Source organism: Arvicola amphibius, chromosome 3 (assembly GCF_903992535.2).
Source record: "Arvicola amphibius chromosome 3, mArvAmp1.2, whole genome shotgun sequence".
Classification (NCBI taxonomy): Eukaryota; Metazoa; Chordata; class Mammalia; order Rodentia; family Cricetidae; genus Arvicola; species Arvicola amphibius.
The window spans coordinates 69,267,460-69,293,168 of NC_052049.1; the positions used below are offsets into that span (position 1 = coordinate 69,267,460).

The window sequence follows — 25,709 nt, forward strand, 5'->3', positions numbered from 1 at the left end:
CCCAAACCTATGAATTTCAACTTCAATGAAAGCATATATCACAAGGGCCTGTGGAATGGTTGAAGTGGGGGTGTTTGCTGCCAATTCTGACAACCTGGGTTGAATTCCTGGAACCCACATGCTGGGAAGAAAGAACCAATCCTGCAAGTTGTTCTCTTCCTTCCACTCATGCCCACACACACAAGCACGCACACACACATACACACACACATACACAAATGTGCATAAACTTTTGGCTTATGTTTTAACAATAATTCTAGATCATCAATATGAAGTGAACGTAGAGTGAATTAGAGAAATCTTAACAGATTAACCTCATTTATTCATTGAACAAGTGTATTAAATATATCCTGACAGCACAAATTATTTTAAATGTTAGGGAATTATTAAAAATATTGTTGGAGCACAAAAATATTTAGAAAAATTAAAGAATACAAATAGCCAAAAAGAGACGTTCTGCTACTAAGACATTTCTCATACCTGTCACTCAAAACTTACTTTTAAATATTGAATTTGATAACTCACAAATATAGGTTAACAGCAACTGTAAGTTATGATGTGATTACAGAGATTTTTTGACTTCACATAACAATTGTGATGCCTGCTCTTGAGTGTGCAGAGTCTGCGAGCCTCACCAAGGCTCAATCCTCATCTAATGCAATGGAATACGCCTTCCAGATCTTGCCTATTTCAGTTTTATGTCCTCACAACATTCCTCTAACAGTATTAGTCATGTTACACTTCAGAACACAGCTCTCTCCTAATTGATACGTACTGTCAAAGGCTGTACTAGGATGAAAACAGGATGATGGACAGAGACCTTGATGACATGGAACTCAGTCTTTTTTTATTTTAACTTCTGAAGAGAACTGAACATAGAATAGTGAGAATGCATTGTCTTGGCTGGTCATGATGGATGAGCACCAGTAGCTAATATCAATTCTGTGAGGCCTTAACATAGCACCAAAAATTTAGAAGTCTTAGTGTTTAAAATTCTCTGAGCTCCTATCAACTCCATTTAGACAAGCAATTAAGGCTCTCATAATCTCCTAATTTAGTCTACAATTCCTGTTTGTTTTTTGATTAAAGTATGTTCTGACATATTCTTGCTAGCATCAGAAATCTGTACTCCACCCTTATTTTGTTTAATGAGTGGAAATTCAGTAAAGTGATGGCTACAGGTTGGCTATAAGTGGAGTATGCCCCACAAGAGCTCAGATGTTAGAAGTAGTCTTCCAGATGGAGGTAAAAGAATGGAGGGCATTGAAGAGGGAGAATACAATGGGTGGGTACTGGCAGCCCCACCCTTAGGAGGGTGCTCACCTGAGTGGGCATACATTTTGGACTTTCTCCAAAACTATGAGGTAAATAAGCCCCATTTCTTTCTAAATTATCCAGGCTCAGAAACTTTGTTACAGTAATACAAAATGAACAAATACAATGATCTGTATTACTTACTTTATAACAGTGCTACCTAAAGTTAACCTGAAAAGATAGGAAATTGCTTAACTATGCTAAACATAAAAGAAACTTCAACCCCAGCCACTATCTTTTCTAATACACAAGTCAAAGTAAATAAAAAAGTACAGAACTATGTATACAAAGAGAAGCTAAATATTTATTGTTCTTAGATATGGGTTTTGCATGTTAAAAAATTTAGTTAATTCCTGCTTCCCTCAATTTGTTTTGAAGATGTAGCCACTTTCTCAGCACGCCACACACGGTCATATGTAAAAGAGTACTGTGGCCACCATGGGGAAGAAAAGGTACACAGGAGACAACAAAGAGTGTGACTTGGCCATATCCTTTGACTGCTACCCATATTGTCAGAAATATTATTTCAACCTACACAGTAAAATATTCTTCAAAGAGATTTTGTTTCAATTAAATTAGAATAATACATTACAAAATTACAATAAGTATTTGTAATAACTCACAGTGTAATAAATCACATCTGGTAATCATAACTTTTAAATATCTTATGCATGACCTAGTATGCTAGGCTATTTAATTTACACAACTCCACTTTTGATATTGGAATCTGAAGTATTGGGGCCTACAAAGAGAGAACTTGGTGTATTCCTACAAGACTACTGGGAAGGTGAGAGAGATCTGGCCTAAGGAGACTAGGAAAGCTGACGGAGGAGGTCACCTGGCTTCTTGTGGCCAGAGCACAGGTGCTCCGCCACCCAGTCTCTTCAGTCTTTCACCAGGCCAGCATGTGGCTCTTCCCAGGAAAAAAGATACAATATTAGCCAAGGGCAATTATCCAAAACAAACTTAGGAAGTTTTTACCCATCAGAATTAAGGATGCTCAAAGTGCAAACAATTTAAAAAAACAAAAAAAAAAACAAAAAAAAAAAAACCCGGGCTGGAGTGATGGCTCAAAGGTTAAAAGCACTGGCTGCTCTTCCAAAGGTCCTGAGTTCAATTCCCAGCAACCACATGGTGGCTCACAACCATCTGTACTGAGATCTGGTGTGAGGGCATACATCGAGGCAGAATGTTGTACACATAATAAATAAATAAATCTTTAAAAAAACCCCACACTATGTGTCATGCTGAATATTAACGCAAACAACTTTATCATGTACTTCTTTCAAATAATGGTACAGATCAAAAGTGGCAGGGAGCATTCAGAGAAAAATTGTCTATGCATGATTAACTAAAGAGCACAGTACCTGGAGCATTCCTGGGCATCTCAAGCAGTAAAAATGTCTCTTCAAACAGTTCCTGAATGCTTTTTTCCACCTTCAAAGTGGATTCTGTCAGCTGTGATAGGAATCTGAGTTCATGTAAGGACAAAGAAGAGTGTCTTCGATCCTGTGGGCACGCAAAGCTGACTGTGAAGGAAAGATAGACACTGTTATACATTTTATTGATTTCTTTGGAAAATTCTAGAACAATCGATTTGATCATATATACCATAAAATTAACAAGAGCTTCCTAATTTAGGAAAGCTTGTTCATCACGAAACACATATAAAAACCTTCTAAGGGAATCAGTTCTTCCAAGAAGTTATAGATAAATATTCTGTGATGCAATTATGGCAAATAATTAGCTTAAAATTTGTTATAAAATTGATAACTTATACAACTGTATTTTTTAAGTCTATCATAGTTTGACTCTGATTATGAAGAAACATCAGACAAACTCAAATTAAGGGACATTCTTCAAAATAAATTAGCAGTACCTTTCAATATTATTTGTGCCAGAAAACCAAGCTTCATAAATATTACAGTGTAGACGCATACAAAAGACATAATAACTGAAGCCATTATTTGATTCATCGCTAAAAATATTTGCAATCCATTACTCTTTCACAAGCTTCTTATTTCTTGGTTTAAATATTGAACTGTAGTTATGAAAAAGATACTTTTGATTTGAGATAATATGTTCTGCCGAATATAAGAACAAAGGTCTACCACATAGTCTTAATTAAAAGAAGAGTTTTGTGGAAAGAATTAGAAAGAGAAGGGAGAGAGGTCGAAACCTAAGTAAGGAAGCACAAAATGTAGACGTGTAGTAAAATAATAATACTCATGCATTTGAGGAATTTGGATGTTAAGGAAATCAGTAATTTTCCCTGGTATTCTATGTAGATTCCCTTCTGTATGCTGTGGATAAGTTTTATTACCATTGGTCAATACAGAAGCTGCTTTGGCCTATGGATAGGCAGAATAGAGCTAGGCAGGAAAACTAACCTGAATGCAGTGAGAAAGAAGGAAGAGTCAGGCAGATACTATGTAGCTACCCAAGAAACAAGATGTGAGGTAACAAACCACGAGTCTCATGGTAAAATATAAAATAATAGAAATGGGTTAATTTAAGATGTAAGAGCTGGCTAGGAACATGCCTGAGCTGTTGACCAAAGAGTGCTGTAATTAATATAGTCTCTGTGTGATTATTTAGGCTTGGGTAGCTGGGAAACAAAAGCACAGTCTCCACTTACAATATTCAGACAGCTTTATAAACCTGAAGTTTAAAATATAAAAGAAAAACATCTAAAGAACAGATATAACTTCTCAAACTGTCTGTATGTTCTTTTTATATCCTTAAAAAGAATCAAATCAATGTGGCAAATGGGTACAAACTATATAATAACTACATAATCCATGAAGCTATGTTTAAAATTCCCTCTTATCTGAATAATTGGGGTATACATTTTATGCAGGAAAATACAACTTATACAAAGACTGATGTTTTTCCTCACAGTTATACTACTAGTCAAATTACACTTGCATTTAATTACCACAAAGACAGGAAATGTTTAGGAGTACAAAGAGTAATTTCCTTGCTAGGTCCCTTTAATTCCAATCTGTTGCTTCTATATTAGAAATGTATCACTAGATGGTATTTCTGACTATATGTTCAAGTATATAAAGAATTTTTCTTTTATTAATCCAATTTCTTGAAACAAATTTAAAAAGATTAATTGTAATTAGAAAATTCACAATCTCACTCTAACAAGCATCTGGTGATGTGAGCAGAAAACATGAAGGGTGGTAATCAGAAACTGAAGGGACCAATGCATCCACATGGAGACAGATTGCTCTCATCACATAGACTTAGAAGGAAGGCTTCAGAAACACAGCTTTACAGGTAATCTACTTCCCTTCAGTTAAAAAGCTCAGACACTGGCATCAAACTTAAATCCACAGAACATAGTCTTTAAGCAAGGGCTAACCAAAACTATCATTATGGCTTTGCAGGTAATCTGAGAAATCTATCCACAAATTACAACTATGGAATAATATCTAACCTCTAAAAAGTAAAAACATCTAAAAATTCTTACAAAAATTCTATACTCATCCCCATATTAAACATCATCCCACATTTAAAAAGTCTCTAAGTAGCTTTTATCTACCCATGATTCTTCTAGAAAGATGCACAAGTACGAGCACCATACATAACAAAAATTCCAAGAAAGTTTTGTCTGAAAATTGGTAAAGAAAAGATGAATATACCATGTCCATTCTAGCTGTTGATCAGTTCCTTATCAGGCTGTTTGGGGTGTGGGTGTGCGCGTGCGCATGTGCATTTATGCATTTGTGTACATGTAAACTAGAGGTCAACCTTAGGTGTCCTGAGGAAGTTGTTTACCTTGTTTAGTAATAGAGTCTCTCACAGGGAACTAGGGCTCCTACTTGCACAGGGACCTGGGCTTGTAGCTTAGGCTTGAATGTTCACCTATCTTAGATATGACCAGAGCTTTCTTTTAAGCTTCACATATGGAAATAATGGGTCAATAATCTTGTAAAGTCCCAAGCTCCTTTTGGACTTCATATATTTTAAAAACAACTTCCAAATCCTTTCTAATGCTTCATTAGGCAAGGCTACTCAATAGTGTGATTTGGAATTAAACATAGAAGACTTTGTCTGGCTCAAATTTAAGTTAAAGGTATTATAAATGTTTATAGAATTAGGAAAGATTCACCTTAAGAAACATGTGCAAGAGCTGGAACCCTATAACTTAAATGCAACTTGTCTAAAATCATGTAGTGGATTATCCATGAAAAGGATTTACTTTCACAACTGGAAGTTAACAAGAACCTCGTAGGCAGACAACAATATTAAAAGCAAGTCCATTTCAATTCAATGATTCTTTATAACTTATTAAAGAGGGTCAAATGATATGTATGACCTAAATCTAATAATTTTTTTCCAAAGAAGCAATGATTACTGAGGAGACTCATTAATTAGTAGTCCTTATTTCCTACTGTTCTTAGGTCAGAATTCTCCCAATGGGCATTGTGAGGGTTCGTAATTTATGGAAAAATAATTCTGTATTGAATTCATTTTGTCAAAGGCCAATTAAAACAAAATTAAACACAATGTATGGAATTCCATTTCCCCAAACATCCTTATTTTTTTTTTATTTTCTTCACGCTATCTCACAGGACGTGAGTCCTAATCACCATACTTTACCTCAGGAATCCCATCACTGTGCCTCCTAGACTTCCCCCCATATCCAGATCAAGCAGAAATTCCTTCTATATTGCTCGTTATTATTCTCGTCCTCTCTTCTTTTAGTGCTATTTGTCTATTCTTCTTCAAATCACTTGCTCAGAAAACTTCATCTACATAGAACAAGGGGTCAACCTTCCCCAAATAAGCCAACTTACAGCTTATTTGTTTATTTAATTATTTATTAAAATCACAGTGAAACTCTCTTATTTTCAGTGAAGTTTAGGCATGCATGATTATACACAAGGAACTACATTTGACCTACTCTGCCAACCATTGCTGTTTGAATTTATAATCATTGTTTATGTTATGAGCTTGAATATGATATGAAGAGAAAAATAGTTCTAACTAAAATAACAATATTCCAAAGAAAAAAAACATTTTTTACTTAGAGCAAGACTTTATCATCACAGAGCAGTGATTGCAAATGATAATAAGGGTTTGATGGCAATTCTTTCTCTAGTATTATAATAATTTCTTTCTTAAAATGCATAATAAAATCTTGTACTTTATTTTTATTTTTAACTCATATCATTTACTTTTATAATGAAATGGAAACTTTTAAAAACAATATTTCTCAAGCATTTTTGGCTAGGGAACGCCAGCTGATTCATCAACAGATCTATTCACTTGTGAGATTTTCGAGGAAAGGGGTCATTGGGATCACCTCTGTGATGGCTTGAGTGTCTCTACTGCGTGGCTTTTCCTCCATGTAGAGCCTGGCCTGATTTCCATAGCACTCTTTTCTGCTTGTAAACTGTCACTCTTCATTCTGTCATGTTATGTTTTTAGGACACTTTTGAAAATTAGTAAATGTATCCTAAATCCTCCTAAAATTCTCTTGTGGAAAAATATCCACAAAATCCACTTGAGTCCTAAAGGAAAACATGTGAGGATCATCTATGGATCTGAAGGAAAGGAAGAGTCCAGAATCCTCCTGAGCACGCACAGTGAGTATGTGGAGGTGAACCACCAGGACTGCAAATAGCTATGAGAGAATAATTGTAATCCCAATAATGATTTTTAAAATAATAATGAAAGAAGTATCATATGCTGGGGTAGGTGATACAAGTCTATGAATCCTTAAACTCTAGAGATGTTGACAAAAGGATTGTGAGTTCAAATTCCAGGTTAGTATGGAGAACATATCAAGGCACTGTCTCAAAACAACAAACAAGTAGAATCTGCTGTGCTGGAAAATTACTCTGAAGCTATCACTACAGGTAGCTTATGACCTCAAAAGGCAACTAAAAACGTGAAACTGTAAAAACACAAATAACTTTTAATAAAACTCTACTTTATCCATGCTCAATTTTTTTAAATTAATTTTTAGATTAGTACACAAAGTAACAGATTTCATCATAGTGTCTCATTTGTTTCCCTCCTCCACTGTGGTCATTTGTTTGGGAGCAGTGGGGAAGAGGGATGGATAAGAACAGAGCGCGCGCGCACACACATACACAACTATGAAAAGATCGTGTTACGAACCAAAGAATCATCATAAGAAATCTATTTCTTTCCTTTTATGCTATTCTGGAAAAAGTAGGGTACAGGTGGAGAAAATTTTAAAGTGGACATCTCATGCAATTGCCATGAGCAAAAGAAACTTTGTTAGTAAAATAAACAGTAGAAGCTTATTTCTTATGAGTGTGTATGCATGCGTGCATATGTATATGTGTATATTCATGTTTCAGAGTTTGCAGCTGTGGGTGTGTGTGCATTTTCATGTGTGTGCAGATGTGCATAAATGTGACATCCAGAGTAAAATCAGCCATAGGAATATTGTTTGCCTTCTTTGAGTCATTTTGGTGTGCAGCTCACCAGTTAGGCCAGGCTAGCTGGCTAGCAAGCCACAGGGTTCTTCCTGTTTCTGCTTCCCCATAGTGGGATTTTTAAACATGTGCTGCCACAATTGACATCCGTTCTGTCTGATGAAATTGTAGTTCACATGCTTGTGAGGCAACTGCACAGATTAAGCATCTCTCTCTCTCTCTCTCTCTCTCTCTCTCTCTCTCTCTCTCTCTGACTCTTGAAGTTATTCAGAGACATTCTCAGAAAAAAAAATTCCAAGGCCAGAAACCATCCAGTGTTCTCATTTATGCTTCAGGACCAGCACAATCACTTATACAGATTTGAAACTAAAAAGAAATTGTTATAAAAAAGAAGATGAGAGAGATGAGATATTACATGAACAAGAGGGATCAAGAGCATGGCTGGGAAATCCACAGACCACTGTCATTTCGGTCCTCTGCATATGGGAGACACTCTGCATATAGAGACCTGGAGGGTATAGTCCTACAATTTACTCTAAAATATAATTTTCTGTTTAAATTTTCAATTATTCCTTGCTAATTTCTTACTAATAATAACTGATTATTTAAAACATAGATAAGGTATTCCAAATTTCACCCCAAAATTAAATGTTTGTGTATAAATAAAATATATATTTTATGCAAATGCATCTATAGATCTATTAGTAATAAAGAATGTAGATTATAAACCGGGTATTTTAAAGCACTTTTGTTTACTGTCTAGTAGACAACATATTAATTGCATTGTCTTCTATAAAATGTAGGACACTGGAAGCTGATCTAGGGGAATATTAGGGCTCCTCACATTGATCTGCAACAAGCAGCCTTTGAAAAAACTATCAAACTCCAGCTAAATCAGATGAAACCATAGAAATACAGGTAGCGGCTGAAAGCACATATTATCTTCCAAAACCATTAGCAACAGAATTCTTGTTAATAATAGCATTAAGATACTGGAGAAAAATGAGAAGCTGCAAAATCAGATAATCTGAGGCTGGTGGATCAGTATAATAGGATGAAAGGCACACATTTCAGTTTTCCCAAGAATGAACATTAGCCACCCTGTTATTGACTGTAAATGGACCCATTTCAGTGAGAAGAAATTCTCAGTCCACCAGACAAGTGATGTAAAAGAGGTGACACACAAAGGCTACTGAAAGGCTTATTATTCCGGATGGAATTCATGACATAATCCAAATGGAATGGATTTGTTCCAGTAAAGTAAACTTTAAAACAGTATTATAATAATATGATGCCAGCAGGGCTATACAGGGACAGATAATGAACAGTACTTTCCCCAGTACTCAAGTCACCTCCTGAGAGCAGGGGGAACTTGGAACCCACTAAGTAGATACCAGAGGTCCAAAGAACCACTGGGCCCCCTTCAAAGCTTGGGGAGAAGCAGAATAAAAACATCACTACCCAGAGTTTGAGATGAACTTTCTCTGTCGTATAAGTAGGTGGAAATATCATCAATGACCTGTAGGCTGTGCTGTTTACTCATGCAAACAAGAAAGCCCTTAGTCCCTGGCTTCCCTTCCATTTTATTACAAGACCCATTGTTACTTCCAGTAAGGATCCTTGAAGTACAGGAGGAAGCCCTGACAAGGCTAACATATGGAGTCTGATTTCAAAGCCAGGAGCTATCTCCTGCTAAATGCATGACATTAGTAGAGTTATTTAGCCTCTTTGTGGCTCAGTAGCTCTTGAGGTCTAACTGAGTAGTCACACTAGAACTGTACATGAAGGCAGGAAGTCTATAGACTTTAAATATTATTTTCACCTCCTCTGAAAAGCCTGCACTCACACCAAAGCAGACAGGTTCCAGTGCTCTACACACCCGTTTCACCTCACACATACTTTCATTTAAACACTTGTCATGTCACATTGTATTTTTTCACTTGAGAGATATTTCTTACAACCCTAATCTACTTATAGATAGAACCCTTTTTGTCTTCACAAGTATATTCCTATTATCTATAAGTGTCTACCCAAATGAATGATTTAAAAATGACACTAGTGACTGTCAAAGACGAAATGAACTATTTTTAACTCATCTAAGGACATTTGAAATGCCACAAGGAATCGTTATTTTACAGTAACTTACAATTAGATATAGTACATAGAAGAGTGTGTGCACATGTGTATCTTTTTGCTTGTTGTTGCAGTTTGGTTGTTTGGTTGAGTTTTTGAAAAAAGTTCTCATCCTATAGCCCTAGCTATTCTGAAACTCACTATGTAGGCCAGTCTGCCCTCAAACTCACAGAGATCTGCCTGCCTTTGGCTCTCCAGTCGTGGAATGAAGTTATGCTGCTTGGGTTGACAATATTTCCCAAGAGCCATAGATTCTCTATCAAACCAGTACCAGGCATAGAAACCTAACTCCTAACTGCTTTCTGACTATTTATCCTTACCAAGCACAGGCCCATGTAGCTTTCATGCTTCATCCAAAAAGCTCCTCGCCGCAGAAGATGTAGACTATTACAGAAACCACAACTGCTTGCAACGCTGATAACAACTGAATGTGCAGTCCTTGGTCACCATGGAGACATCTAAAACACAACTTCTGCACTCAAGGCTCGGGGAACAACACTGAAGAGTGGACAGGAGGATTGTAAGGGCCAGAGTACCCAACAGTGTCTTCTAGAAATGACACAGATAAAATTCTTCATCCATGATACCTCAACAACATGGCTGCCTAGAAAGAACCGAAGAGTGCCAACACGGATAGACATGCAGTGAAAGAGAGGGAACCCTCACAGAGCTTTACGGGAGACAAATAAACACAAGAGCCGAGAACAGGATAGTCAGTCTTCCTGAGAAATGTTAATTGATTACCCAATTCCAAGTGGTTAGCCTTGAAATCATAGACATATAAACAACACTGACCAGATTCAGCAGGTTGTATTTATAGATTCATGTATTTATATTGTAATCATGTATTTATAGATTGTATTTATAGATTCATGTATATAGATTCATGTATGAATATATATGTATATAATATACATATATATTATGTATGTGTATAAAATAATAAATAAAAGAAAAGGCCATGGATTTAACATAAAGTAAGTGAAGGAGGGCCATGGAAGATGCTGAAGGAATGAAGGAAGGAGAGGAAAAGGGTAAATTATGTAATTAAATTTTAATCTTTAAAGAAATTATATTAAAAAATTTCAAGTTAAAGAAATTTTGCTTTTCCATTTTAACTATGCCCCTTTAATAAAATATTAGTATCTTATTAATGTAAAATCGTATTGACAAAATCTTTAATAATTATAGTCCATTCATAAAATTTCTATATACTAATTTTTAAATTAATTGCTAAATTCCAATCTGATATCAGCTTGTATCATATTCCACGTAGAAAAAAAAACAGTTTTTTAAGGTAGCTTTCTTTCTGTAGCCTTGGCTGTCCTGAAACTTGCTCTGTTAATCAGGCTAGCCTCAAACTCACAGAAATCAGCTTCCCTCTGCTCCAGATTGCTGGGATTAAAGGTGTGCACCACCATGCCTGGCTGCCATGTAGGAATTTCAATAGGAAAAATTGGAAAGAAATAATTATAAACAGTGCGTTATATTTCACTGTGAATATTTAAGCACTGCCATTTACATTGCGGTTATTATCCTCAAGGAAAGTATCCATATTGAGTGATGGCACCACCCCACCCCACCCCATCCCACCCCACCCCACCCCATCCCATCCCACCCCACCCCACCCCATCCCACCCCACCCCACCCCATCCCACAACACCCCACCCCACCCCACCCCATCCCACCCCACCCCACCCCATCCCATCCCACCCCACCCCATCCCACAACACCCCACCCCACCCCACCCCATCCCACCCCACCCCATCCCACCCCATCCCATCCCACCCCACCCCATCAGGTCCCATCCCATCCCACCCCATCCCATCAGGTCCCATCCCACCCCATCCCATCCCATCCCATCAGGTCCCACCCCATCCCACCCCACCCCATCCCATCCCATCCCATCCCACCCCACCCCACCCCACCCCACCCCATCCCATCTCATCCCATCCCACCCCATCCCATCCCAAGATCCTCCTTTGCAGCTCTACTGTGCCAAAACTTTACAATACTCCTTTATTTGCTGATGATTGTGTGTTTTCATCATCCTTCTAGACTACAATGTAAGTCTAGATAGTTGTGCATCTACGTCCATGGGAACAGTGCTGGGCAGATAATTCTACTAAATATCCAAATGAGATATTGATCACTTGATTTGGGTTTCTTGACTTGATTTGTCTGGGTTTTCAGAAATTCCCACTATGGAAACTTGGCAGTCACTACTAGAATGTACTTCTCTTCTGTATCCAGTCCAGATATTACGTCATACCTCCTTATCTCTGTCCTCAAGTCATAGAATAAAACATCATATTATATTTACGTAGAGTACTCTCAACAGACTACTACAGCAGGCTCTGAATGGGGAATGTACCCAGACAGACACAGCAACTAATAGACTCATCCTTTCCAGAACATAGACACACACAGGTGGGACAAAGTGGCAACTGATTTCACAGTGGCAAGTGACAACTAAAATGCTATATTAGAAAAAGTTGATTGTTAACGTGGATTGTATCTTATTTTCTTTTATATTTATTCAATTTGTTGTTGGTGGTATGTGTGTATGTGTGCACAAGTGTTGTATGCTTATATGTGCACTGTGTACATGCCTGAGTGCATGTGTAGACTGGACATCAAAGCTGTGTGTCTTTCCCTGTCCCTCTACACCTTGGTTTTTGTGAGACAAGGTCTACCATGGAAGTTTCTGCTCACTGATTGGCTAGGACACCTGTCCAGTGATGTCTAGGTTTCCACTTACTTAGCCTTGGGGTTCCTGCACTAACTACAGCATGTGACTTTTCTGTGGGGTCCCGGTTCTCATGACTCAGCAGCAGACCATTTTACCAGAGCCATTTTACCAGCTACTATCTTTTCCTTTAATTTTTCTTTCTTGATGGTTTTGGGCCCAAGACAGATGTTATACTGACAGAAATGACAGTCATCACACAAACAAGTAGATTTGTAAACTGAACCAAGAGAATCTCTTCCCAAGGTACCAAGAACTCAGCTTAAAAGAGAGGTTCTGTAGCCCTAAAAGCAAATAACTTTTTGCTTCACATACCAAGAAAACCTGACAAAGGGTAAAGGCAGAGTCATCTGAGGCCGTTTTGGTATGCCAGTGGGAAAAAGTGAAGAGAAGCTTCTTCTATTATTACCCTTTTATGGTTCTCAGGCAACACAGGCATCATGAGCTGTTATCTAAACCTACTGCTTAATGATAACAAAATTCTCTCACACCCCACTCTGCCTTCTCTGGCAGAGAATGCTGGTGTCACATGAGCCAAGATCAGACTTCTTGCTATCTGACCAGGCATGACACTCTTCCCTTTTCTATGTCCTATCTTTCTTGCTTGGTTTGTTTTGTCTGACCAAGAGCAGGAACAAGAATATCTTACTTAAAGAGCTAATCAAAGAAAGAATCAATGCAGGCAAAGTTCAGAACTCTATCCAGCACAATTCTTGAATATTGTCTTATCTGACTTTTGTTTTACAGGGCTTCAATTCCCAGATAGCCCTTTCAAAGAGCATCTTAATAAAAAGACATTTCTAGCATAATGAAGTGGGCTTTAAATTTTAAGTATTGTATGCTAATGGAACATTGCTAATAAAATATCTGTCTAATATCCCTTTCTCAGTCTCAAGTTTTGCTAAAGTTCAGTTACTTATACCCCTTATCATACATGCTATTTTCTTATCATGATTAAAATTTAACCTATAGAAAAATCCTTAAACTATGTTAACAATTCATTTTTACTATAGCCTCAGGTTATATCTAAGAGTTGATATTTCATTTTTAAAGGAATATGCCATAGCACAGAAGTTACATTATCAGCTCTTAATATAACATGTTTAAATTAATTTTAAAAATTTAATGTGGGAATAAAAATAATGCCAACATCAAGAAAATGGATTTAAGTTAAGAGACACCTGAATATGACCTGATATATTTTCTAACTGAATCATAAGCTTTCAAAAGTTATTGAACATTTCCCTCTTTTATACTAAAAAATAAGGTATAAAATTCCATCCACAATTTCTTTTGGCTAGGTAGAAAATTATACTACCTATGAATGTATGTTAAAATCAGTCTGAAAGAGATAACAGCAATCTCTTGTAGGCACCTGGAAAGCTGCCTTTATGAGCTTACTCTGTCACAGCAGGACACAGACTTGGATAGGGAAGACATGTCCCAGGTGTGATGGCACTTTGTCTGTAAGTTTTAGAGTTAATTGTACCCTTTTAGCTGCTTTCCTCACCTAGAAAACTCTTATGCGACCAAAAATGTAAAGTTCTAGTTTCATCCAATTTGCAATATGATTCTGGAGCATGCTGCGGGAAGACGCCATCTTTTACATTGTCGTCCTTGAAAGGCTGATGATGCACAGAAAGCATTTTCATGTGTGAGTTTCCCTCAGCAATTTAACCAAGATTTCCCTGGTGCCTGTAATGTATGTAACAGGTCACCATGGGACATGCCTCCATGTATGACAGAGATGCACAGAAAGATCCCAAAGCAGGGTGGGATGACTTGCATTTGCCAAGCCTCAGACTATATGCACTACAGTCCCTGGGGTAACCTGGCCCATATTCCAATTTGGAACGGCCTGTGCAGTAACCATAACATTTTTCTTTAGAAATAGATGGGGTGAAAACACTCAAAAGAAGAAGAATATTCAAAAAAATTTGAAAACTACAGAATTCAAGTTTCAGTGTGCACCTGGTTTCATTGGACCATATGATACTGACTGTATTATTACTGAGCTACTGAACTACAATGGCAGTTTCAGGAGTTGAAATAGAAACCTACAGCCAGCAAAGCCTAAAGCATGTACTTTCAAAGGCCAGAGGAGCTGTATGTTCATCTTTGCACCTGGAAAATAAGAATGCAAATTTTCACTCAATGTGAAAATGTATGGCTGAAAGGGAAGTTGGGGGGGACTAAATGGGAGACAGAAGAGGAATTCATAACTAAAATTATTGAATACGTCCTATACAGTATAAAAAATATACATGTTTTTTCTAATCTTCAAAACTTACTGTCAGTGGACAGTACTGAAGAAAGCAAATGACAAAGTGACTAGAACCTCTGAGCAGACCCATCATGGTGAAAGTGTTCAAGTGAAGAGCAAACCATGAGGGGCAGGGTTTGACTTCTGTAGATGTCCTGAGTCTGCAAGACCTATTGTAGGGAAATATGAGCACTATTTGGTCATCAATCAGTACAAATGTACATATTATCATTTATACAAAAGCCTTTCTTAAAGTACCAAGACCTAGCAGTACTAATAAATTCTAAGATAATTACTCTATGTTGAGTACTGTTACAAGCGTCCACACACATTCACACTGGTTTCCCAACTCTGCAAGAAAAGTACTAATCTTAGCATTTATGTCTGAGGCACAAATAGATCAGTTAATTTGTGTAAGTTTCTGCAACTCTTATACAACAGCCAGGACTTGAAGCAAGGCAGATGGGCCCCACACGCCACGGTACCATCAAAAGTGAACTCTGTATCCATGAGAACCAACTGGAGAGCTACCTAACATGTAGACGGCTATCCCTTCCCTTAGAGCTTTTGGTTCAGTGAGTCTGAGAACCAATGTGTTTAACTTTCTCCAAGGTTCGCTGCTTCTGAAATGGAGACCACATTACTGCTCCAAAGCCTGTAGCCATAGCACTTGGCTTTGGTTTTTGTTTGTTTGTTTCTGCTTATTCCTCTTATCATAATGAACAATTCCTTTGGCCCTTGGGATATCCACAGTCTGTGCTGAAACCTTCTGAAGTGACAGTAGGAAGCAGCTATAGCATGAAGAGGATGGTGCCATGGGGAATGCACCCCGGAATGCAGAGGCTCATTTCTTACACGTGGTGTGTAAGAAATGGAATCTTTAGATTGATGGTAAGATTTTCATATAAGTTTTTCTAGACTGTTCTCTTTCCCTGCATTCTGAATGATTTAAGGCTTTACACAAAACACTTAGTAATTAATCTAATATTGTTCTAAACTCTGTCTCCGTGTTGCTTTGTGGGTTTCTTTGAGTCCATCCCCACCTCCACCTAGTGTTGAAATCATTTCAGATACCACACAGAATCAATACCAAACTGATTCCAAATCTCAGGGGAAAGTTTCTGGGGTAAAGTAGTCCAAAGTAGTTTCCCAAATAAAATCGTAGTAACTGATCACCACAGAGCAGTTGGAGGGGGGGTGTCAGAATGGACTGAGCTCCAGAATGAGGTTTTAGGGAGAAATCCAGGCTTGAATGGTGATGAGAAAGCAGGAAACTTGGGAAGGAAGGCTGGGGCCTCCCAGTGAAGCCTGTCTTTTGCATACATCCCTCATGCTGCAATTCAATTTCAGAACCGAAAGCCTTCTCTACACTATAGGAAAGCACCAGACAGCAAACCATGCTCCTTGTCTCTTCCTGCTCCCTGAGACCCCAGGACCTGCACACCCTGCAACTAAAACAGTTTTATTTCATCTTGATCACCCTGAACTGAAGTCAGATAGGACCCCTACCTGTTGAATTATATTCTTTCCAGAATTCTCCAATTGTGTGTCTGCCTAAATCCTGGCAGCTTTTCATATATTCAAATTTTATTTCTTGATCTAGATGGGCGGCAAAGACTTTATTCTTTATTGAATCCCATTCATCTTGGCAAACTATTTTTTAGATGGTAGGGACTCAATTAATAAGTTGTCTAGTTGGCTACCCATGTAGACTATTAGACCTCCTGATACTGATTTATTTTAAGAAAATTGTTCAGTTAAAAAATATTCATTGAATTCCTGGCATGTGTTAGTCAGTGGATTGGTTGCTGAAGAAAATAAATAATACTTGCCCTTGAGGTGTTTAGAGTCCATATGGGGAGACAGACCCCTAATTAGATATTTAGCATATTTTAATAGAATATGCTAAAATCCTTGAGAAAGGCATATGGAGATACTGAGGAACAGGGATTAGGAGCTAGGAAAAAGTTTCCTAGAAGAAATGACACATGAGGCATCATAAAGCATCACAGGAAGTTAGGGAAGGAAAGAATGGAAGAAGACGAAGAAGACAGGAGCTGGTGCACATCACACCATCCGGGGGCTCAGCCAGGGAAGGCTGGTTTTCCAGCACAGTGTACCTGGGGCTCTATGGCAACAGTGACAAGCAGCCATTAAAGAGCTTTAAACTGGGGAAAAGTGTTCAGGGCAGATGCCTTATAAGAAAACAAAGGTAAGTACAGGGAAACCAATTAGAGAGCAAACTTTTGTAACAGCTCAGATGAGAGATGATAAAGGCCTAACTGGCAGAGATGAAGAGAAGAAAAGACTGTGGAAATTCTTTTATGATGATGAATATGAATAGTCTTGGTGATTTCTTTTGATCACAGGATGAGGGAAATGGAAGGAAAGAAAGACAAGGAGTCAATGCTGACTTCTTACGAAGGGCATTAACTTAGATTGGGGACAGAGAACAAGGGTCAAGGGTATGATAAGTTAATAGTTGCCCTGAGCTTGGAGCCTATGTATTATGCAAAGAAACACATGAGCAGCACATTGGTGCTGAGCTAGATGGAGCACGGCACAGCACAGCAATTCTGATGAATGTTTAGAATTGTAAGACAAATGACATCTATGGCATTTATTATTTCTAAAAGAGATTGATGTTTCCTTACTAGTATACATTTTGAAACTGAAAAAAAATATAACATTTCTAGAAACACATGTTCAATACTTTAAAAGTAAAATAAAAGACTCCCGAAGGTAGTTCAGTAGGTAGAGTGACTAGAATGTATGACTCCCATGAGTTCAATCTCCAACACTGCATAAAACAAGCACTCCAGAGGTGGAGGCAGGAGAATCAAAAGTTCAAGGTCATCCTCAGCTACAAGGCTGAGGTTGAGGCTACTAGGCTGAGCTACATGAGACCCATTCTTAAAACAAAGCAAAAATAAGTCACAAAAGATAGGATAAAGGACTAGTAGAAAGGCTAGTGGAAGAGTACCAGTCTCACATATGTAAGGACCTGGGTTCACAGATTGTGGGAGTGATCAATATGTATTTGATATAAAGTATATCAAATACTGAGCAGCTTGTCATAGTGGAGTTTGTAAACACCACAATAATATAGAGCTTGTCAATACATTACTGCAGGTATTCATGCATACCGGTCTATACTTTAAACAAAGAAACTAGCAAAATGTGCCAGATACTATGGGTGGTATCTATTTTAACACTAAGACATCATGAAGCAGGTTGCATTATCATCTCTATATGGAGTAAATATCAGACACTCATTGAGAAAAAGAAATCTATGCAAAGCTAGCATGCAAAACAGAGTGTGCCTGGTCCCAAAGCTCGTAAGACAACAGGGTGTTATGTGTTTGCTACCCTTCCTCACAGCATTCCTGTTCCCTCTGCTCAGGTGGCTTTCCTTCAAAGTCAGCAATAGCCTTCATAATCCAGAAGGAGGCAGAAGAGCACAGCAATATAGTCCTTAGTTCAAAATCAAACTTAATAAATTGTTAAAATGAATTCAAGCATGTGAGGAGAAATCTAAGATTCTGAATATAGTTTAAAACTCTCTGGATTAGATTCTCTGCATTAGAAATATCACTTAAAGGAATAAAACATTCTCTAATATGGTAAAGACAAAAAACTGGGAAACTCCTAATGTTTACAGGTAGACCTAATTAAATGATTGAATTATACTATATATATATATATATATATACATATATATGTATATATATAAAACACATATAACTTGAAACCTGTAAAAACAAGTCATACAAATGAGCCTAAGAATTAGTAAACAGGTATATGATATAATAAATTACAAAATAAAAGCATAAGAATGTATAGAATGTATTGTTTAAGGTGTGGGCAACATATTCTACGCTGCTTACACTACTTTAGGATACTAGGATTAAAAGGACTAGGCAGCTGGAGAGATGGTTCATTGATGGCTAACAAATGTTTGTTCGTCCAGTTCCAGAAGATCCAGCTTCCTCTTCAGAACTCAGCAGACACCAGTAACATAGACATACATGGATGTAAAACATCCACAGGCATTAAAAATAATAATAATAATTTAGGGTAAAAAAGACATGTTGAAAAAGAAATTATGTACACAGTGGTGAGTTTCCTTCTGAAGTCTTACATTATGTAATATTTCCTTTTATTTCCTTACACAATTCTTAAGTTTTCAAATGGTTGAAATTATATGTAGCTTAGCAAACATTCAATACTAATGTTTCTCTTGTGAAAAACTGTAACATTCCCTTCTATTTATAATTTTAGAAGAAAATGGCCCATCTCAATTTCATAAATTTGATATCTATTTTTAAAAAAAGACATGTTGTACTTAAACATACTCATATACTAAATCTAGTGAGTCTAAATCTAAGAAGACTAAAGGGAGTCATATACAAATGTTCTATGCTATGCATATATTATTAATATCTTGCTGCTGCTGAAAAGATCAGTTACGCTACCATGGAAGACAGCATAAAATATTAAATGAAAAATATACCAGAGTTGATGTCATTTGTAAAAGTACAAAACTATTTGTCATTATTATATGAAAAAAAACTAAATATTTCTAGAATATGAACAAAGTGTTCATTCGTAACAGTGGTAAGGCTGGGATTTGAGATCAGAAGGGAACCTGAGGATGTTCACTTTTTCCTTTACATATATTTCATACTGGTTTTAATAATAAACCAGTAATAATAATAATTTAATAATTATTTTTAATTATTTTTAATAATTATTATTAAATAATTAATTTAATAATAATTTAATAATTATTATTTAATAATAATACATTACTCTAAAACTTTGAAGCAATACAAGCAACTCTCAAAATGCAGATGTACCCATGAATCTTTAAAAGTTTAATGGTATAATAAAGACTGGACCAAAAGCAAGCAACTTTAAATTATATTTCACTATCTCAGTTTTCCTCTTCTTCCCACGCCTAATAGGTCTCTATGTAAACACCTCATTGAATGAATAATCTCCTGCTAGCATTCTCTAGAAAAATCTAAGGAATATCAACTTCATCACTTCTTTCCCTTGCTAACACTGAGGAAATACATTCAAGATATCCAAATGTTTCATCTTCACCAACTTTGTTACTTCTGAAGAAAGATGGCAGAATTACTATAGATACATTTTGGAAATGGAAGCATCTACCCTGTGGTTCCAGCTGCTTTCTCATGAATATACATACAAGTGAAGTTTTTTGTTTTTTTGTTTTTTTTTTTGATTGTAGAAGGCCTCTGGGAGACACAACCGACATACAGATCAGGACGCATGCCCCACCTCTGATCTACTTCCTCCATCGGCACTACTTCATTGTCTTACAGTATCACTACAGCCTCTGACAATGTATCCATGCCTTAAACACTCTTCCTTTGTCTATGAACATCTCTGGAGAAGAACAATTCAGGCTTCAGAAGGAAAACCTTGCCACAGCTTAGGAAGCTCATTGGTACCCTGTTAAGAGAAAGGACCTACTATGTCTTCTGATCATTGACATGTTCTAGGGATCTGGTCTGTGTGCTCAGAGACATGTAATACCACACTTCCCTTTAGGTCATGCTGGGGATTGAACCCAGGGCCTTCGGCTTACACGTTAAACACTCTACCAATAAAAAATAGAACAAAGCTTTTAATCTTTACTTCAAAATATAAGGAAAATGGAAAGGCACATTATGGAAGATGATGATGCCAAGGTGTGCATCAAGGAACATAAGGTTAGGCAAAGATGCACTTACAAATTGTTCTAACTTCAACAGAGATACAGGAAGTATTAGCAGAGCCCTAAAATGTATGAAGGAAGGCTGTGGGTAGACTTTACTGGTAGACCTAGAGCCTAGCATATGGTATGGCTCTGGGTCTTATCTGCAGCACCATAAATAAAAGAATCTTTTAAGTTATTTATTATTGAAAACAATTTTTATACGATATATTCTGCTTATGGTTTCCCTCACCCAGGTTCTTTCAACTGCTCCGCAGCTCCCCAGCACCTAAATCCATACCCTTGATTGCTCACTCTCATTAGAAACCAAACAGGCATGGGGCGGGGGGGGGGGAGAAATAAGATAAAATAAAAATGAAACAAACTAGAAGAGGACAAAACACATGGGGGTAAAAAAGCACAAGAAACAAATAGAAACAAAGAGACACAAACATTCACACACAGAGAAATACCACAAAAACACAAAACCCCAAGCCATAACGTATAAGCAAAAGATCTGTAAGGTTTAAAAAAAAATACCATCAAAAATAGCTCTGTCTTTGTTTTGTGTTAGTCAGGGCATGCCTTTGAATGTGGTTTGTATAAAAAGTGAGACCTCAGCCGGGCGGTGGTGGCGCACGCCTTTAATCCCAGCACTCGGGAGGCAGAGGCAGGCGGATCTCTGTGAGTTCGAGGCCAGCCTGGTCTATAAGAGCTAGGTCCAGGACAGGCTCTAAAAAAAAGCTGCAGAGAAACCCTGTCTCGAAAAACCAAAAAAAAAAAAAAAAAAAAAAAAGTGAGACCTCAATTAAAGAAAGCTAATTATTCCTTTGCAAGTGGTTATCAATTTGAAACAGCTTCTGGGTTAGGGATTTGGGGTTTGTGTACACTTCCCCTCTCAGTGCTGGGACTCATCTGGCTGAGATCCTTTTAGGCCCTGTGCATGCTGTCAGTCTCTGTGAGTTCAATTGTATGGAAGTCCCATCGTGTATAGACTGCCTTGTTTCCTTGGTGTTTTCCATTCCTACGGACTCCTACAATATTTCACCTCCTATTCTGCAGAGCTCCCTGAGCCTTGACGGGAAGTATTTGATAGCGACATCCCATTGAGGACTGAGTGTTCCAAGGTCTTTCACACTCTATAGGTTGTCTAGTTGTGGGTCTCTGTGTTGGTTCTCATCTACTGCAGGAGAAAGATTCTCTGATGATGGCTGAGAGAGGGGCTGACCTATGGGTGCAGCAGAACCTAAGTAGGAGACATTGTATTGCTATGTTCCTTTGGCAGAACAGCACTAGTGGATAATCTGCAGAAACTGATGGGAAGGTCCATGGCTAAAGACAATACCCACATAACTCACTCAACCTCTCTTCAGTCCAGCTAGAGAAAGTTCACGCCTACTCATATGTATCCAGTGTTGGCGGTTCCCAGCATGCTACCAGAGTAGAAAAAAAAAAGATCAAGCCAGCTACAAACCCTTCAGTTGACATTGGTGACATGTCTGCAAGATAGGCTGTTGCAAGAGTGAAACAAAGAAGTACAAGTAAACAATCACTATCTGATTGCATTGAGTACTATTCTGTGAGACAGAACCTATGCTCCACTGCATATAGCAGTTAAGACGTTGAGACTAGATAGGCCACGAACCTAGGGAAAACCAGAAAAAGAAAAAACACCACTAAGGAATTTACTGACAGGTCTGTTTTTCTCAAAGACTTTTGTCATTATAAGTAATAAAATGGCAGTAATGGAAATAATAAAGGAAAATTTTGCAAGAATTGAAAATTGTCCTGTGTACCTTGTCTTAGATGGGAGGAAGGCCAGTGATAACACACTGCTGTATGGTCTTCTCCTGCCATCAAACAAGAGGGTCAGGAAACAGCTGTTGACAGCTGTTGCCAGGTGAGATGGGTATGCTTGAGATTCACCTGTGCTCTAGGATGATCCGAAGGCTGATGATAAATCAGATACAAGGTTATCCTTTGTTTCTATGCCAGAGTGGAGCAAATGATACCGAAACAATAAACAAAGATTCTTAGTTTTCTCAATGATCCAATAGGAAAGCAAGATTTTAATCTCACAATGTGTAAATTCTGACGTTTAAAACATACAAATCTACTCTTCCAATGAGAAATCGGCAATCTTGAACAAGGGTTATCTGATTAGAAACCTTATAATTACTTAAAAAAAATCAAAGTTGATATTTGGCATTATAACCATATAATTCCTTAAAATGTTAACCGTCCATTCATCCGTCCATGTATCATCTATCTATCTATCTATCTATCTATCTATCTATCTATCTATCTATCTATCTATCTAATCTATCTATCTCTATATCATCGTCTTTATCTTTTAACTACTCACCTCTATCTATTTTTATCTTTAATCAATCTATCATCTATTTATCTTCACAGAAATATCAACTTATACTTAAATGGCAATTTCCGCTGTTCATTTTCTGTTTCTTCTATTTAACGAGCATATTTTACTCTGTACCCCAGGCTGGCCTGAAAGTCACCATGTAGCACAAACCAGTCTAGAATTTGAAGCAATCCTCATTCTTCACTGTGATTACAGGTGTGAGGCACCATACTCAGCCACAATTTTCAAGATTTAATAAATATTGTTGTGTAATAACTAAGAACATAAAATATACAAGCTCCTTCATTTCACAATAAAGATTAAATGCTTCAATATAAGAAAATAGAGACAACTATTTTTATTTGACAATTACATCAAATTGTAAAATTAGTGTGAAGATTGCTAATTTTTTTACGTTATTCATCTTAAGTCAAAAAAATAGGAAAACATGTTTTTAATGAAAAAATAAAATTAATGATACATACCACATTTAACTAACTATGCATCAAGTGTAACAATAATTTACTAGAATATTTTAAGGTGATTACACGTTAAGATTTATATTCAGAAGTCTTTGCTATGATGCTCAATAACTTACTCTTACAATTTTTAACATTACTCATGGATATAGCAAATATACGTTTGGCTAGTTACTATGAATTAATGTGCTGACCATTGCCCCCAAGTAGCATTGGCTTCCCAATGGAAGACAATCCTCACGCTCTATTACTGCACACTGCATAACTTGCTAATGAACACCTGATTTTCCCTTTGTGAGGGGATAATAGCTGTTGCCTTCACCTACTCCAGCAAAACTCTTCCTCTAACAATCATTGTTCCAACTAGCTTATTAACCATAGTACAATACTCACATGCTACATGAGTGCCCTGCATAGTATACCAGGCTACACTCCGTTGGCCACTCAACATTTTGAAGGCTGATAAAGAGAGTTAACTTCACTGCTGACATAACATAGCCACCTTGAATATTCTTAAAACTAAAACATTTTTACCTGTGATATGAAAATTTTAATCCTGCAGTTTTAAATTTGTATACTAAATGATTAAAGTTTGGTGGGATATTTAATATTTGATAACAAAGATGAAATATACATTCCTTAATATATGAAGGCAGTCAAAACACAAATATTGGAAATTAAAACTTAAATTTGTACAGAGATAAAGGCAGCCCTTGACAAGGAAAGCCATTACAAAAAATCAAAGTTAGCTCCTAAGCTTTGTCCATGCTTTTCCAATTGGAAGAAAAAAAAAACACCTATCTTTTAAAATATATTTTCTTTTATTGACTGGGCATGAGTGAATATAATAAAGATAAATGTTATTTCTTTTGTGTGTATATGTGTATTTATGTGTTCATGTGTCTGTGTTTGTGTTTCAAGTGAGCATGAAGGCCACAGGTTGGAGCTGGGTGTTTTCCTCAATCTCTGTCCTCCTTACTTTTGGGATAGCAGCTCTTGCCGCCCCTCATGTCCACCCATTAGGCTGTATCGCCAGGCCAGTGCCCCAAGGGATCCTCCTTTCTGTTTCCATGCGACCCTATTGTCCCATGCTAGCAAAGAGAAACCACAATAAGGTTTGCACACTTGATAGTCTAAGACATCTTCCCAGACTCCTAATATAATTTCATTTTTACTGAATCCTGAAACATTATGTTATGTATATAACATATATATTAATATATTAATACTATAGTAATTATATGTAATATATTAATAAATTAGGTTCTCTGTCTATAGATAATGACACTTACAAAGGACAGTACCTTCCTACTCTCCAATACTACATTCAGATGAACCCATACAAATTATGTTAAAATTTTGTGTAACATGGACTATTACCATGATGACGAGTGGCACCAAATGTGACAATGATGAAGTTCAAATGTACAGAGATTATGAGGCTGCATGTTCAATATACCATAGTGACTAATATATAACACAATGACAGAAGGCCAAATAAATGATTATACACACAAAAGGACGTGTAGCCAAAGTTCTTTATCATTTCAACAATGGTAATAAGGACAAATCCTCAAACATTATTCTGGTTAAATTGCTTACATGAAATAATGAAGAACAAAAGTAGTCAAAATAATAATTTAGAAATAAGAAATCATAAAAAAATCATAAGAAAATCAAGAAAGGGCTGGAGATGTAGCTCAGTGTTTGATCACACACACACACACGTTTGTGTGTGTGTGTGTATACATACAAGTCAAGTGTAATTGAAAGGCCCAGAGTTTGACTTCTAGCAACAATAAAAAAAAATGTTGAAAAAAGATTTTTTTTTTGGAAAAAAAGAAGAATTCACACCAAGAATGTACACATAAAAATTATTAAGACAAGAGAAGGCAAATTTTTATTTGCTTACATTATCAAATCATTCCAAAATTTTAACTGTGGTTAATAATGATCTAATCAAAGATTTAAAGAGTCATGTAAAGAGTGTGGCAACACATGATGGAATCCATCACTTGGGAGGCTGATGCAGGAGGATGACTGTAAGCACAAGGCCAACCTGCAATCAGTGACAATGTGATCAACAAACAAGGAACAAAAACCCAAAGAATCCCCAAAGTCTAAACAAAAATCTTAAAAAAATAAAAGTCTAATAAATAGACAAATAGTAAAAAAAAAAATCTGAAATTTAAACTAGGCTAAAAAAAGTAGCTGTGCAGAGTACGAGCAAAAGTTTCTAACCAATGTGAACATGGGAAA

The 25,709-nt window shown here is 36.9% G+C and overlaps 1 protein-coding gene across 6 annotated transcripts in view; it reads right to left on the bottom strand.

The window, feature by feature from the left end:
- Kiaa0825 (KIAA0825 ortholog) overlaps positions 1–25,709 on the bottom strand; it is a 471,157-nt gene that overhangs the window by 344,931 nt on the left and 100,517 nt on the right. For all 6 annotated transcript variants that reach the window (XR_005284771.1, XM_038324188.1, XM_038324189.1 and 3 more), the window contains exon 6: positions 2,682–2,843. Coding sequence is in view for 5 of the 6 variants with exons in the window: in XM_038324188.1 (XP_038180116.1) it covers positions 2,682–2,843 (162 nt within the window). In the remaining variant the exon portion in view is untranslated. The remainder of the gene's footprint in view (positions 1–2,681; positions 2,844–25,709) is intronic.